The sequence below is a fragment of the Mastomys coucha genome, unplaced genomic scaffold (assembly GCF_008632895.1).
Source record: "Mastomys coucha isolate ucsf_1 unplaced genomic scaffold, UCSF_Mcou_1 pScaffold15, whole genome shotgun sequence".
NCBI lineage: Eukaryota > Metazoa > Chordata > Mammalia > Rodentia > Muridae > Mastomys > Mastomys coucha.
Window position 1 is genome coordinate 39,776,441 of NW_022196897.1, and position 16,680 is coordinate 39,793,120.

The 16,680-nt window shown below is 42.8% G+C and overlaps 1 protein-coding gene across 7 annotated transcripts in view; it reads right to left on the bottom strand.

The window, feature by feature from the left end:
• Positions 1 to 16,680, bottom strand: part of Cacnb4 (calcium voltage-gated channel auxiliary subunit beta 4) — a 267,899-nt gene that overhangs the window by 23,560 nt on the left and 227,659 nt on the right. For 6 of the 7 annotated variants that reach the window (XM_031370256.1, XM_031370257.1, XM_031370255.1 and 3 more), the window contains 6 exons: positions 15,607 to 15,626; positions 15,311 to 15,391; positions 14,376 to 14,434; positions 5,554 to 5,663; positions 2,039 to 2,190; positions 156 to 251 (listed from right to left, as the gene is read on the bottom strand). In XM_031370256.1, coding sequence (XP_031226116.1) covers positions 156 to 251; positions 2,039 to 2,190; positions 5,554 to 5,663; positions 14,376 to 14,434; positions 15,311 to 15,391; positions 15,607 to 15,626 — 518 coding nt within the window. The remainder of the gene's footprint in view (positions 1 to 155; positions 252 to 2,038; positions 2,191 to 5,553; positions 5,664 to 14,375; positions 14,435 to 15,310; positions 15,392 to 15,606; positions 15,627 to 16,680) is intronic. The other variant, XM_031370261.1, reaches the window with a different exon arrangement.

Consider the following 16,680-nt stretch of genomic DNA (forward strand, 5'->3'; position numbering starts at 1 on the left):
CACCACCACCACCATCACCACCACCACCACCTCCATCACCACCAGCACCGCCACCGCCACCACCTCTGTAGAATAGAAGCCATGATGTAAAGTGAAAGAAAAACCTCCCTCTTATATGGTCATCAATGATTAAGAGAAAAAGAGATTTTACTTACAGGTGGGCACTGGGCCAGTTTATCGGCAGCTACCAGTTGAACGTTCAAGTGTTTACTTTGGGACTTTCCTCTGGACTTAATCAGCCGCTGTAAAACCTGACAAGATGACAGGAACCCGAGGGATTGTCAACGAGTTGAAAGAAAACCAAATACACTGGGCTCAGGTTGTTTTTCCAGTTTATGTAACCCTGAGGATTAGTAAAAAGGATCTACAGTGTGAGAAATCACCCACTTAGAATCTCTGTGCTGATCCCCTGTGGGCCTAGACACGACATAGCCATCCTGCCCTAGCTCCCTGTGGGGTCCTGATAACAGCCTTGCTTCCCATCTAGACTTTTATGTCTCTTGCAGATTTCAGAGCTTCCTGTCAAAGGGAAAGAGCTGGTCTATTCCTGCATATGTCAAGTCAATATTTTGATATTTTCAATTCAGTGATGCTTCATTATCTTCATGCCAGATATCAAGGTCATTTATATATGCCATTTTTTCAGTAATTAATGAGATATTTGATTTAATTTTAAATTGATCAAACTCTTTCAGGATTGAAAACCTAGGTAAAACATTTGTATTAAACATTGCTGGACATAAGACAGGCTCTATCTACGGCTTTGGTCATAGCTATAGTTGCACTTGGTGGTACACTTTCTGTCATGTTTTGTTTATGTTGAAGCGTGGCTTTCTCCTGTGCTCCTTCATGAAGTTCTGTGATTTAGTGCATGGGTCCATGCAAGTGCCTGGTCCTGGACTTCCAGAAACCATAGCGGTGATACAGTGTGGGTGGGGTGACAGCCTCACTGCAGAGGATGCTTGGACAAGGGACAAAGACACTTCCAGTGGTCAATGGAATACTGGTCTGTTCTACCTACACTCCAGAACTACCTGACCACGGTTGGGAGTCCAACACTTACTATAGAAGAGCAGTGCCCTCCAAGAGGCTCAGAACTTGGGGAGGGTGACAAGTCACAGCTCTTCTAGGCTTTTCTCTAACCACAAAAGGAGACATCTGTTTGGGTGGGGATTTGAATTTGCATTTAGGCAAACCAAACTCATTCTAGGCCTTGGAAAGGAGCTAAGCATTAAGATAACGCCTCTCATGGTTATCTATTTCATATTTATTTTTAGAACACCATCACTGTTTAAAAGCAAAAGTGGCAACAGTGAGAAGGCTCAGTGAGTAATGGTGAATGCTACCAAGCCTGACGACTTGAGTTCAATCCTCAGAGCCCACATAGTGAAAGGAGAGAATTTTACTTTCAAGAATTGTTCTCTGGCCTCCACATATAAGCTGTGACAGCACAAGTTCACACACAGACTAAAAAAAAACAACTAAGTAAGTGTAAGAAATAAAAGGACATCAAAATCAAAAGCGGTATCTAGGCCATTTCCCTCTATGCCAGTCATTCAGTAGCATCACGAGCAGTTATGCTTAACCAAGGAAGAACTATGCTCCTCAAGGAGCCTAGCTACACAGAGATAAGAAGGACTGTAGTAGGAGATGTTTACACAGCAATCTTTCACCTTACATAAGACCTCTCTCTGGATTATGTACTCCCTCTCTCAACTGGGCAGAGAATATAGGTGATTTAAGAATTGATATTAAACAGGACATTGGCCAAGAGGGAATATACAGCCTATGAAAAACTAGAGTCTACTTTTAATTTTCCTTCCTTGAGCTCTGTATTTTATCAAGCTGACAGCAGCAGGAGCCTCTCGAAGAGATGTAGTATTATTCTCAGCTACCCTCAGATCCATAGGACTTGAGTACTATTTTAAAAGGCGCTCATTAACAGACTCTGGAGACATTTTTCTGCCCCAAACTAAAAGGGCCAAGAAAACCCTCAAGAGGGAAGCTCCTAGGCCATATACAGGAATGCAATGGTTACCTTTGGGGATGAGACCTTCACGTGGACGATGATAGGAGCTAAGGATGTCTTTATCAGCTGTGCTGGGTGATTGATGGTGTCTGCATCAAGAACCACCAATTGCAAAGATCTTGCCAACTCAAAAATTCTTTCAATTTCACTCTGTACTTCCGCTAAAAGAAGAGACAATAAAATTGTAGGTAGTGGTTACTCTCAGTAATTATTACTTATGCTTAAAAAGAAATAGTGTAAGCTTTCAGATGTGTGTGTCTGTCTATACAGTAGAACAAACTGTTTTGGGCTTTCATAGACCTGTCTAACAAAAATCTTTTTTTTTTTCTTTTTGAGATATAGTCTTATTATGTAGGTCTGGCTAGCCTAGAACATAATATGTCAACTAGGCTGGTCTCTAACTCACAGAGGTCTGCCTGCCTCTGGCTCCTGAGTACTGAGATAAAAGCTGTACACCACACAGTGTCTGTTCTTCTTAAAAATCTTTCCTAAAGATAAAATTGTGCTTAGAATAAAACCCTGGTAGAAGAACTTGAGCCAGCTCTCTTGGTGTGCTTTATACACTCGGCCTAGCATGGCATTATTTACATAGCTATGGCGATTCCATTTGGGGGTTGCTTTTAACAAGATGTACATTTAGGAAACACGTTTGAGGGATGGAAAAGGACTGTTACACACATTTTTGTATCCTGGCTAATTGTTGTGAGTTTCCTCAGACAATCAGGAGATTGCCAAGTCTAGTTGAATTTAAGCTTTAGAGCCAATGGAGTTGTCTAAGGTATAGTTACTATAAGTATCTCACACACACACACACACACACACACACACACACACACACATACACACACACACACACACACACACACACACACAGACACACAGAGCTGACTATATTCAAATGCTGAACTGTATCTTGATTCAAACCTATCTGGCTAATTGCAATTGTCAGGTGACCCAAATCTGCTTCTTCTAAATTAGTCAAATAAAAATGCTAGTTCTTTTCAAATGTCTGAAGCAATCCAAGTACTTTGTTTTGGGACAGAGCCTTGCCATGTAGGTCAAACCAATTACGGCCTTCCTGCCTCCACCTCCCAAGTATTGTGATGAGATGTATTAGTGCTACTGTGGCTTACAAGCCCCTCTGCTGTTGCTGCTGCTGCTGCTGCTGCTGCTGCTTCCTGTTTGTTTGAAGGAGAACACATGATCAAAGTATATGTTCTTCTGAAATGTAGAGTTGAGCTTAGCGGTGCATACTTGGTATCGCAATACTCGGGAAACTGAGGCAGAAGGATCATGACTTCAAGGTCATCCCAGGATACACAGTGAGTTTCAGCCTAGACTGCATTCCCTACTGCAGTCTCAAAAACTGATACTGTCTCAAAAAAATAGAGACCAGTGACAAGAAATCCTTCATGTAGTTTATGGGTCACTCCATGTAGTGAGTCATGTCCCAAATCTGAATTAGATTCTACTAAGGGGAAGACTTTGCATAGAAGCAGAAGCTTCTCATTTCTTAAAGAATCACTGACATTTAATGCATTAAAAAGTATAATTATGGGGGCTAGAGGGGTGGCTCAGCAGCTAAGGGCACTCGCTGTGTTCCTCCAGAAGATTAAACTTGGTTCTCAGCATCCATACTACAACCACTTGTAATCTTGCTCCAGGGGATCAGATGATCTCTCTGGCCTTCTCACGCACCTCCACACATGTGGCACACACATACACACACACACACACACACACACACACACACACACACACACACACACATAAATAGATAATCTTCTTTTAAAATATGAGTTTAAGTAGACAAGATACATATCACTTTCACATTATCAAATACTAATGACCTGAAAGGTTCCATGCTGACTCTCCAGTGACCAGCTTTCAGGATAGCTATTTAAGGAAATCTCTGCCAAGTTCTTATGAGATAATAGTCTACATTTGTTAGTAATAATGAACATATATCCCTTTTTTCCTAGCATGTCAGAAACAATTTAAAAAGAAATTCTTCTCAAGAAGGGCATTTGGAAAATAAAGCCAACTTCTACTACAGTCAGTTTCAGCAGAAGGATGTTGGGCTAGGTCCTCAATTTGTGCTTTAATTGATCTGCCACAGTTTTAAGAAGCTTCTAGGCAGAACTACAGCAGAACAAGGTGACATCGTTTTAGTTCCAAGTCTCACATATTAGTATAAAATAATGTAAAATCATGTTTAATACTTTTATGAAGAAATGGAAAGGCAATAATACAAACGGCACTGCCCCAGGACCAGAACCTACAAGGCACTCTAAGTCTCGGTCCAAACAGCTCAGAAACACCAGGGTTTTATTTACTCTGCACCCAGCAATGAACTGGAGTGTGGGTTCATATTCACTGCAGCAACACTCAAAGCCTTTGGGCAATGGCCCTGTGTCATAACTGTGGTGGAACTTGGGTAGATCAGAAGAAGTCCACATTACATAGTGGGTGAGCCTAGTATTTGCAAAATATGTATACACAGTATAATAAGCAAATTATAGGCATAAAGAAGACAAAGGCATTTTTATTTATCTATCTCATCTTCAAGAAAATCAACAATCAGACAGGTTCTCAGAGGGGGTCTAAGGGAAGCTTCTTCGTAAATCTGTTACTGGTAAACAAAGCTGGGGCAGTCATAGAATCCGGAGCTGGAGGCCCTTAGTGAATACTCCTTACCGCTAGACTGGAGTGCTCTGGCATCCTTGGAACTAGTGATGTTCCTTGTGCCCAAATTAGCTCTGCTTGCCTGCCTGCCTGCCTGCCTGCCTGCCTGCTTGCTTGCTTTTGAGACAAGGTCTTATGTAAGTCTAGGCTGGCATTGAACTCCTGATTCTCTTGACTCCACTTCCCAGGTGCTGGGATTACAGATGTTCATATCCTCACTCAGCTCCCAAAACTGTTATTATTTTTTCCATGTGTTCAGGGAAACATTCCTCAAAATGGCTCACTTCTATGCACACACCAGCTCATTGAAAACTTTGTAGTCTCCCTTATGGGAGGATTTTAAAGATGCTTTCCAACAAGTACCCAGAAAAGACAAGTTTAAGTTCTCTGCATGCCTATCATGGTAATCACCACTTCTACTGAAAGGTGTGATTATTCTGAGTATACCAGTTGGCCACACAAGAATAATGATATTCTTCTAAATGTCTAGAACTGGGAGAGGGAGGGAGAAAAGAGGGAGGAAGGGAGGGAGGGAGGGAGACAAACAGACAGAGACAGAGAGAGAGGGAGGAGGAGGGAGGGAGGGAGGGGAGAAAGAGACAGAGATAGAGACAGGAAGAAAGGAGGAGGAAGAAGAAGGGAGGGAGGGAGAAAGGGAGGGAAAAAGGGAGAGAGAAAGAGAAAGAGAAAGATTCTGGCTGCTGCAGGACTCTGCCCCTGTCCTGTCTGCTGGCTGGCTTTCTCCACAGATATTCAACACTTCTCCAAGCACGTCAGTGCCTAAGCAGGATAAGATATTCCCCACCCATACACTGCATGCCTATATGAAAACAGCTTACCTAAGCTGGATCTGGTGTTTGAACGTTCAATTATTGCTCTCTTGCTAGGATTGTTGAGGACAGACCTCTTAGCAAGAGAAATGTCAGCTGTCACTCTTGTTATTGATATCCTAGGAAGAGGAACACAGAACAGAACAAGCCAGTAAAAATGTCATGTGGCTCTCTGGGTGACCCATAGCTGCAATGCTTAGTAGACACTTCACATACTACTACAGAACCACCGTACAATAAACATCGGCCACAAGGATTTTAAACAGACTCTGGCTCCTATTAAACAGAAACAATGAATGGTGGCAGGCTTTGGCTCTTTAGCTGAAAACTGCGCCAGTGAAAATGGGCTCCCTCCATTACGGCCTGCCTGGCCACGTTGCCTTTAAAGCACACAGCACACCAGGAGGGAATCAAAACATGAATTAGGCATGCTTTTTCTAGGAAATAGCCATACAGTTCCCTCAGAAGTCACAGCTGATTTGCTCTTGAACAAGATCTTCAGGATACACAACTGCTCTGCCCTAACACTGTTGGCTGAAAAGGGAAAGCTTCATTTGATCACAGAAACAAACAAACAACAAACCCAAAACCAACCAGTTGGTAACTAGGTTGCGTTTCTTGGCTCAGTAGTTAATCTCTAATATATGAAGCATTTCTCCACAGACCTAAGAGGAGTTTTGCGGGTAGGATGTGAAAAATATGGTTTCCTTTTTGCAGGCATGGGAGCCTCAGTCTGTTTGCGTAGGATCTGAGCACATCTGGTGGGTACTTGTGCACATCTGGTGGGCACTTGTAACCCCAATAGCTGAGGGTCAGTGTGAGCATGAGACTGGAGTTATGGTAAGTTAGAACACACCTTGCTGTCACGAAGACTAAAGCAGAGACTTTGTATGGAGAGAGGGGAGCAACTGGAATACACACTATCAAATGATGGCATGTAGATTTTATTTTTTTAAAATAATTTTTACCTGAGACGGCTCAGCTTCCAGCTATTGTCTGTAGAGTTCAAAGCTGGTCCACCTAGGACAATTAGAGAAATCCACAGACCTTCCCCTACCCTCATCTGCACAGCATGACTGAGTTCAAAAATGGGAAGATCACTTCCCTTGATCCTCATAGCAGACTTATTCTTCTCCAGGGCTGAACTTCTTTGAGGGTTAGAGCAGAGAAGGAAGCATGTATTAAGCTGTACATCCTCTCATTCCTCCTGTTTCTGGCCATTTTAATACTGTCTGGAGACTCTGGTGACTAGAAGCCCTGGGAAGGACCTAAAGCTGTCCTTTACATAAATGTTTGGAAACAAACAAACATTTTTTGAGGCAGAGTCTCACAATATGTGTCTGGAAAACTTTGAATTCATAATCCTCCTGCCTCAGCCTCCCTTGTCCTGGAGCCATAGGTGTCTACCACCGTGCCCAAGCTTTACAGCAAAAAAACGTGTAGAAGTTTTAGTGGGATTCTGAAGCCAAGTGGTGCTGGCCTGGGTTTGTAAGCTGCAGGTGCTTGGAATACCTCAGTGTTCTGAGTTTCTGAACCTTTATGTCTTGATAATTATTTGAGGCAGTGTCAAATTATCCCGTGTAGAAATGAAAGCTGTGAGGAGATTTTCTGGGACCACTGTGGGCATCACCATGGGCTGAGCTTATACTTCTGAATTTCTCTCTTCTTATGTGGAGCTCACTCATGATTTCATTGTTTTGTAACAGAGAAAGACAGGAAAAATGGAAAGGCAAAAAAGAAAAGTTCAACTGAGCTACATGACATCAGAAAACACTGGTAAGCAACTTCCACCTTCTACTAAGAAGGAAACTGAGAACGGAGAAAATCGACTTCATTCCAGGCACTGAGGATCTAGAAGCCTTCATCCTAGGAAGAAGCACAGTCACCTGGCTGCACAATTCTCTTTTGGTTCAGTTTTGTTGTCCAGTAACAACTCTCTAAGACAACCAAGCCATCAGCTTCAGGTTTATAACTCTCGCCCTGCTGTGAGATTTGAATCAAGTGAGCTCCATATCTATCTGAGTTTCTACTACAACTTTTTTCTCCCTTCCTTTCTCCCTCCCCCTTCCTTCTTTCCTTCTTTCCTTCCTTCTCCCTCCCTACCTCCCTTCCTCCTTCCTTCCTTCCTTCCTTCCTTCTCCCGCCCTTCCTTCCTCCTTCCTTCCTTCCTCCTTCTTTCCTTCCTTCCTTCTCCCTCCCTCCTTTCTTCCTTCCTCCCTTCCTTCCTTCCTTCCTCCCTCCCTTCCTCCTTCCTTCCTTCTCCCTCCTTCCCTCCCTTCCTTCCTCCTTCCTTCCTTCCTCCTTCCTTCTTTCTCCCTCCATCCCCCCTTCCTTCCTTCCTTCCTTCTTCCTTCCTTCTTCCTTCCTTCCTTCTCCCTCCCTCCCTTCCTTCTTCCTTCCTTCCTTCCTTCCTCCTTCTTTCCTTCCTTCCTTCTCCCTCCCTCCTTTCTTCCTTTCTTCCTTCCTCCCTTCCTTCCTTCTCCCTCCCTCCCTCCCTTCCTTCCTCCTTCCTTCCTTCCTTCTCCCTCCATCCCCCCTTCCTTCCTTCTCCCTCCATCCCCCCTTCCTTCCTTCCTTCCTTCCTTCCTTCCTTCCTTCCTTCCTCCCTCCCTTTCTTCCTTCCTTCTCCCTCCCTCCCTCCCTTCCTTCCTCCTTCCTTCCTTCCTCCTTCCTTTCATGAGTCTCATTCTCTAGACCAGGCTGACCTCACACTTGCTGAAATCCCCCTGCCTTAGCCTCCTGAATGCTGAGATTATAGGTTGTGGCTGTCATGTCAGCTCATGTAGTTCTGAGATGTAATCTCCTTCAGGCAGGGTCTCAGGTTTAATTTGGGGCTCTAGCTTCCTTGTTTGTTAAAGAGTGGAGCATCTGAATAGAAACATATTGTCATATTCCAGAACAACCACATATATGGCTGTAGATAAGTGGGATGGATTAAGACAGAATTCAATTTTTCCAGAATAATAATTTTTGCAGTGCCAATATTTTCTAGCTCTACGTAAGCCACGTAGTAACTCCTGGTTTTTAACTTCTGAAGAAATCATGAACCAATGTGTATTCTCATGCTTTCCCTGGGTTATAAAGCACCTTTCCAAAGCTATCTAAGTACTACTGGCCTTGATGAATACAAAAAAAGGCTGCTTTGAAAGTTAAAGATGGAGGAAACCGTGTGGGTGACAGAATGCTCTTTTCCTCATTTTCTTTTCTTTTTTTTATATTAGATATTTTCTTTATTTACATGTAAATTTCTCCTTTCCCAGTTTCCCCTCCAACAAACAAACAAACAAACAAAAACAACAAGAACCAACCCCTGTTGCCTCTCCCCTCCCATGCCTGCTACCCCACCCTCTCCCACTTCTTGGCCCTGGCATTCCCCTACACTGGGGTACAGAACCTTCACAGGTTCTTCTAATGAAAAAAAAAAGGCTCCATTGATACTCCATTAGCAAAATACAGATGCGTGAAGTAGAGTCTAGGAAGGAAGAGACTCTCTGCCTTGTATGCCTGTCAGTAAGTTGAAGAGCTTACCCACCTAGTCTGTAACCACGGCAACGAACTGAGGAAGAGTTATCTACACCTGGCTTTTAGAAGTCAGGTGACCTTGGTGTGTGGGGGTTGCTTGCCTATGTGACTTCAGTCTAGCACTAGGACTGGAAGAAGAAGGACTTGGACACACATGCAAGACTAGCACTAGAACTTAGATGGGCTAGGACTCAGATTCATGTATCTCTCGCAGTCCCCCGGGGCCCAGAGCACTTGGGCCTGGGGGATGCAGCACCAGTTCAGAGGAGATAGCTGCTGCTTTAGACCCAGTATGTTTCAGATAGCCTCAGAGGTACCTCAACTGTTGAGCTGCCAGATTTTTCATTTCTCTTTTGCAATGATTGTAAAAGCCTCATGTCATTTTTAAAGAAATACACTCAAATTTTACACCACTCGTGTGTAGTCTGTTTGTCAAAGCCGAATCCCGTGCCCACCTGGCCAGAACCCCTAGTCCCGTGGAACAAGGGACCCCGTAAGAAACCCCGGTCCGCAGCAAAAAGGAAATAAATAAAAGCTGCCTTGGTCATGGTGATGCATGTGTGTGTGTGTGTGTGTGTGTGTGTGTGTGTGTGTGTGTGTGTGTGTGTGTAAATGCATACAAGGAAAACAGTTGTTGGAGATCCAAGGATTCAAGGGGAATAATTTCCTTATATCTTATCTTCCAAAGTTTACAGTCTACCACCATGAACTCTCCCATCCCAGAGTTGGTGAAACCCATATATAGAGAAAACTTTGGGGAATGCAGTGAGACATGATGTAATTTTAAGCATTCAAGTTGGCACAAAAAAATGTTTAGTTATTTCTAGTGTTTGAAGCCAGCACTAGGAGGGAGAACTGTGGTCGAAGCTGAGTGGAAGGGGATGTTAGTTATAAGACAGATGTTTCTTTTTCCATTTGTCAACTGCAATGGCAAACAGTTTTCACTTACACGGTGTGGCTGCTTTGTGATGTCATCAACTGACGTTTCCACTAATAAACTCTGTACTAAGTTTTAGCAACTCTCTAAGTTATGTGCTTAAATTCTTCTCTTTCAAATTGTCTTTCACTTGGACATTTTGGGTTGTTTTGTTCTGTTTGTTTGTTCATTTTACTTTACATGTTCCTTGAGCATAGCTCCCTTTTCTTTAGGATCCCATCCTTGTAGGCTTCACAGGATTCATGTGTCATTTCAGGACACAACATGATGCTACCTAAAAAATCTCAAAAAAAAAAAAAAAGCTCAAGGCTGTCTTTATGAAATCCAGTGCTGTGTAGAATGAAATTTATAAATAAATTTTATTTATAAAAATAAAATTAATTAATAATTAAACTGGAGAGCTGCAGTTCAGCCTGTCAGTACTGGGCTGAGCAGGGCTGAGCAGGGCACAAACCTCACTGGAGAACACACCCCCCTGGGCAGTGTTTGTGGTGTGCCTACTGTGTCCCGCAAAGCTGAGTGCCACCGAGTCCACTCACAGGACTCACTCTTGCAGTGTGAGTACTGACATATCCAGTAGGTTCTCAGGAGCTGCTTGGCCCCTCATTTTTCATTTTTTCTTACATGTATTACTAAAGTTAGACTCAAACAAACTGAGTAAGACACAGGCCTAAAGCGACTCATATTCTAAAGAGTGAAAAGAAAAATCATCCAAGCATTTGCTTATTGCAAACAGATGGGTTTTGTCTACTTGACTTTGAATCGGGATCTGAAACATGGTGTTGAACAGGAAGGCCTCCTAACCCATGGATATCTAATTTGCTCTTCCTGAAAACCACAGGGTATCCTCTGACCATGATGTCTACCATGCTATAGTCACAGTCAAAGGAGCCCTGAACAGGCTTCCACTGGACCGTATTGTTTATGCTGTTTTATCGTGTCAACATCTTCAGTGGAACTGCTCTCTTGGCTGATTTCAACCCAAGACTATGCACTGTTTTCCCTCCTTTTATTAATTGGTAAAAACACAACACGGCAGATTGTCACAGCTCAAAACACAGTATTCCCCACACAGACGACGTGCTAGCATTTATGAGGCGCTCCCAGCCAACTTCTTCCTTATCCAACCATCCAGCCACTTTGCAGTGGGCTCGCAGAGGTTTTCATGAGTACTGACTTCTCGTTACCTGAAAGCAAGTTCACCCCCTACTCACACACATCTTTATTACCTATTTCTCTCTAGCTAAGCCTATGCATCAGACTCTTTCAGGCCTGCCTCTGTCTCCAGCTGTTGCTTTAGCTGCTTCCAGATCTCACTACCCGCAGACTCAACCTCATCAGACCCCAGGAAAATGTGACATTGAAATTTTAATTCTATCTTTAATCTGAAAGGAGCTTCAATAGTGTAGATTCGGTGACTGAGGCAGGTAAATTCTACTTGACTCAAGACAAGCCTGTGCTGCAACTAAATGACCAACTTCTTCTATGGCCTTGGGATTAAAGACAGTATCAGTCTTCGCAGCCACTAAGCCACTCAGCTTTCCCCTTGCCAAACATTCTGAAGTAGTTTCTTCTTCTTACCAGTGCTGTTTTTCAATCTTTAACATTGTTTATAGGAATGTCACGTGGAACCAAAACAACCTAACAAGTGTGGGATGAGTTACAGGATGGACTTGTTCTCATCAAAGACTGTGATGGAATTAGAGGTGGGAGCACTGCTCAGGACAGTGATGGCACCCAGGTTAAAACCAACGAGTCCACACAGGGCTCAAAGGACTGTGCACACGCACCCAAGAAGACAAGACCTGGCCTCTCACATTAGCTGCCTTCCATCCACAAAGGCTCTTGTGGATCAGAGTTATGGCCCAGAACACCACAGGACAGGACATAGGCCGCTACTGTAAAAGAGTCTAGGCTTAATGGTTTCTTTGTAATACATTTTTAAGACATGAATTCCCTAGTAGCCAGAACCTTCTATACAGAAGAGGGCTGGCTGTCTATCTATGGTAGTTATTGGAGGACAGAATAGAATTAAAGAACTCATGTTTCCTCTGCCAAGATTCTAATATCTCCTCTTGTTTCCTCTGAGACAGCTTAACTTTTCACTTGTCTTCAGAGAGAGAGAGAGAGAGAGAGAGAGAGAGAGAGAGAGAGAGAGAGAGAGAGAGAGAGAAATCATGCCTTCCTTTTTTTTAACCAACCCTTTGTGCCCACTAGATTATGGCAAAGACAAGCTCTGTTTTCTCTTCATCTGAGGTATACAGCTAAATTGTACTTCCCACTCTCCTTTGTAGCTAAGAACACAGCACAACAAAGTTCTAGCCAATGAAATGAGCTCTTATGTGCACTATCTGCACGCCTTAAAGGCCCTTTCCCCTTTTAGCTGACTGGAGAACTCAAGCCAAAGGCCAAGGGCTCCAAATGCAAGGTAAAGCAAACATTCTGAGTTCCCCTTACCACTTACCTGTTCTTCTCCAGCAGGAAGCCCTGTCTCTGATCATTTAGTGAGTAAAATTAAGCTTCCAGTATGTTCAAATAATTATGCATCTGGGGGTCTATTAGTAAGGTGATCTGGTCTAAATTCAATCATATACTTAGAAATCTACCTAATGGCAGACAAGCATTCCCATTTCTTCAATGCAATTCTCAATTACTGGAAGTAAAATTGCAGCTCTGTGTGTGTGTGTGTGTGTGTGTGTGTGTGTGTGTGTGTAAGTGTGTATGTGTACGTGTGTGTATGTGTGTGTTCATGTGTGTTTGTGCGTGTTCGTGTGTGTATGTGCTGTGTGTGCATTGTGTAAGTATGTATGTGGTATGTGTGTGTATATGTGTGCATGTGTTGTGTGTGTATTATGTAGATATGTGTGTGGTGTGTATGCATGTGTGTGTGTGTGCATGTGTTGTATGTATGTATGCGTGTGCATGTGTGTAAGTGCATATGTGGTGTGTGTGTGTGATGTATGCAGGTGCCCACAATAGAAGACATTGGGAATCCCGATCTGTTCCTCTCCACCTTACTCATTTGAAACAGTCTTTCATAACCCAGCACTAGCAAGCCCTCATGTGGCTCTCATCTCTTCCAACACAGCAGTGAGGCTGTAGGCACATGAGAGTCAATGCTGGTTTTTATGTGAGTGCTAGGTATCTGAACTCAGGTTCTCTGCTTGCACATTAGCACTCTTACCACCATTCCACCCAGCTCCTCAGCTTCTTTATATTGTAATTAGTCTTAGAAATGAATGATTATTTTCACATGACTACACAGAAGGCTTTTCTTTGACAAATTATAAATACATATACATATTTGTATGAAATTATACATATATTTGTACTTAAGTTTTATATATACACAATTTGTGCTTAAAGCATGATTATGTTTGCCTTTTCTTTAAATGCTGTATTGATTAAACTCTAAAATCTATTTCATAGTATTTAAAGATTTTTAGAAGGAACTTTTCAGTTTAAAGTGATAACCTGGACACATTCTTTAGGTTTCTCAGTGTGCACTATATAAATTCACTTCTGACAAATGTTCAGTTTTTTCAGGTGGCTGTTTCTGCACAGACCACATTCCACATTGAGGACAAGCATGCTCTCACTGTTAAGTCAATACAGATCTCTCTCACTTCTCTAGAAAACTTAAGAACTCTAGATGCTTTCCACAGAACTGAAGCAGAAAATTATTTGAGAGCTCAGCTATATTGATAATGGCTTGTAGTGGGATACGTACAAAATAGACCTAATAACATAACAAGGTTATTTCTAAAAATAATGTACAAATAAGTATAGTTTCCTTCAATAGTGATTCTGAAGCCTATGTCCATGTGATGATTACTCCCTCTTTAAGGGGTTGTTTCCAGCATGTCATTCTTACAATGCAATATACATATATATATATATATATATACACATATATATACACATATATATATGTATATATATATATGTATATTGCTTACACATTTTAAACCTTCAAATCACACACACATGAATACATGCATTTACACATATTCACCATTCCAAGACACTGCCCAACACGACCAGTGAGCCATTATACTCATCAGAAACAAACATTTTAACCATTTCTTCATGAAAACCAGATTGGTATGAACTCACTCATAAGGGAGAAAATAAATACAAATGCATTATACCCAACAAATGGATTAATTTTCTTTTCCAGGCCCTTCTGTCCTTGGGGGCCTCAGGCTATACTTCATGTTTTCCAGGTTGTTCCAGTGTATGTGCTCCTGGAACACTGAGTTCAGCTTAACTACTAGACCTCTGTAACGGTTGGAGACAGATCCACAAGTCAGTTCATCACACTTGCTCAGTTAAGGAAAAATCAAAAGACAAAAACATCTGTATGTCTCACCTCCCATCAAACCTGTGCTTCAGGAAATCAAAGAGGGCTTTCTGCATCATGTCTGTTACCTTTGCAGAGGTGGGAAAAAAGAACGAGGCAAACACAACAGAGAGAGAGAGAGAGAGACAGAGAGAAGTCAAAAGTGAGAGAGGTGGAAGCAAAGGACACAGTGACCGAGGAGAGTCCCTGTGATATCCAGGCAGCTACAGTGGGTCTCAGAGGGCAGACGGTCATGATAATCAGACACAGCTGCTATTGTCTCCCCGTGCTTCTTCTCCAGGATGCTGAGGAGTGAACCTATAGTTTTCATCAGGACCCCAGGCAAACCCTCCTTCCTAATCCTTCAGGATGTGGCTCTGCCTCAAGAAGGGCATAAGCTCTTCTTGAGCCTATATGTACAAGGATGCTGGCCATCTTCACATGGCTGGGTTATGCGTGCCTCTAGTGATGAGCAGTAGGTAGTCTCAAAGTTGGCACCGGGTTCAGCTGCCCTGCTTGCCTGTGTGTGTTGGCTATTCTCCTTGTCCAGAACTTAATTTTTTGTTCATAACGTTCCTGCTCATCACCTGATACTTCCAATTCAGAGAAAGAGAGATAGAATCTTAGATCTGCCTCAAGAAAGTCATGAGGACATTCATCAAATGTACATACTAAATACCTCCTTCCCATCAGACATCATCCTATGGGGAGGGGCAGGTGGCCTGAAGGTTGTCCAGCTTCAGATTTAGATCATACATTCCACTTGTTTTTATCCATTTAAGCCCAAAGCCAGAATGGCAAAATTTGAAATGTCATTACCATAGCCTGTACTCTTCTTTATTACATGCTATGAGCTGCCTTACACCAGTTCCTATCTGTAATCAGACCTTGGAGGGGCTAGAGTCCAAAGGAGAGTCCCCAGGGTTCTTGGTCAGGAAAAGGAGAGCAACAGATGAAATTTGTACCTCATAACCTTTCAGTGATGGCCCCACTAACACCACAGGACGCATTGACGGCACAACATCATATGGAGGAATGTGCTCTGTCTGAAAAAGACGAGTCAACGTGAGTGAGAAGGTCAATCTGAGCCTCTTTCCTAGACAGCCACAACATCCAGCATTTTCAGTAATTGACTACTAAGGGTTCCCACAGAGGAAGGAGGAGGTCCATCCCTCACTACGTGGGTCACGGAAATGGAACATCCACAGGCATGTATGGGTAGGAACCTTAGCAGGAGTTTAAAAAGGAAAACACAACTTACCACTTTCTGCTTCTGTTTTGCTAAAAGACAACAACGAGAGCCATATCAAAATATGTAATCTCTGTAAATGATAGCACATGAGTTGAAAAGATGGGAGAAGGTACCCTGTAACTGTCCTCACTGCTTGCCTGGCACTCCCTCAGCAGGTCACTATCCTCTGCCACTTCACTCTGGACGGGCTGTGTGAGAACATGAAATATAGACACCTTCCTCTCTGTACTGATGACTTTCCCATTAGAAGCTGGGGATGGGCACTCAAACAACACTGGAAGTTGTTAGCTAATCATTAAGCATAAGTGTGCCCACATAGGATGTGCTATTCATAGTGGAGCTGAGGGCAAGCTAGCTAAGGGAAATGTAAAAAAAAAAAAAAATGATACAATGTAAGCAAAGGCATTATCACCTCAAGCATTCCTATTATTGGTGTTACTGTCTTGTATTTGTGTGAACCCAGAGGTAACAGGCAGATATTCTGTGTTCCTCCTGAATACTGATACGCCTGTTTCTACTATGCTCCTCTCAACTCTTGGATAGCCAGTTTCCCCTCCCCTCCATGTGGTAAAAGAAAAGCTGGTTGCAGAGCCCAGTGTCCAGCAAACAGAAAGAAATCTACTTCACAATCAACAAATAGCAACAAAGGTGGCTTTGCTGCCATGTAAACAGCAGATCCTGTCTATATACATCCACCTAGAGATTGTTTCCCATCACTGGAGGTCAGAATGAATCCTCACAAGCCAGGACTGAGTCTCCAGAGCTGTCTCAGACTCCACCTGGTATTGATACATGTTGCAGTGTATTATCCTGACATCTGAATTGTTAATGTTGGGTGCTCTGAATCGGCCACATGTCCTGGCCAGGGTGAAGTTAACTTATAGGAGTCAGAGAATGTGGTGGAAGAAAACTTTCTCAGTGAAGATCTTCATGACTTCCAAAGGCACGCAGTCTTTATTGAGATACCCTGTCTCAATTGCATTAATTCTAGGGCTCAGCTGGAATTGCGTGAAGTCCAAACATAAAAAACACGGTAATCTTGGCAGCAGCTAGGCTACAACCCATCCAGGATGGACAACCTGG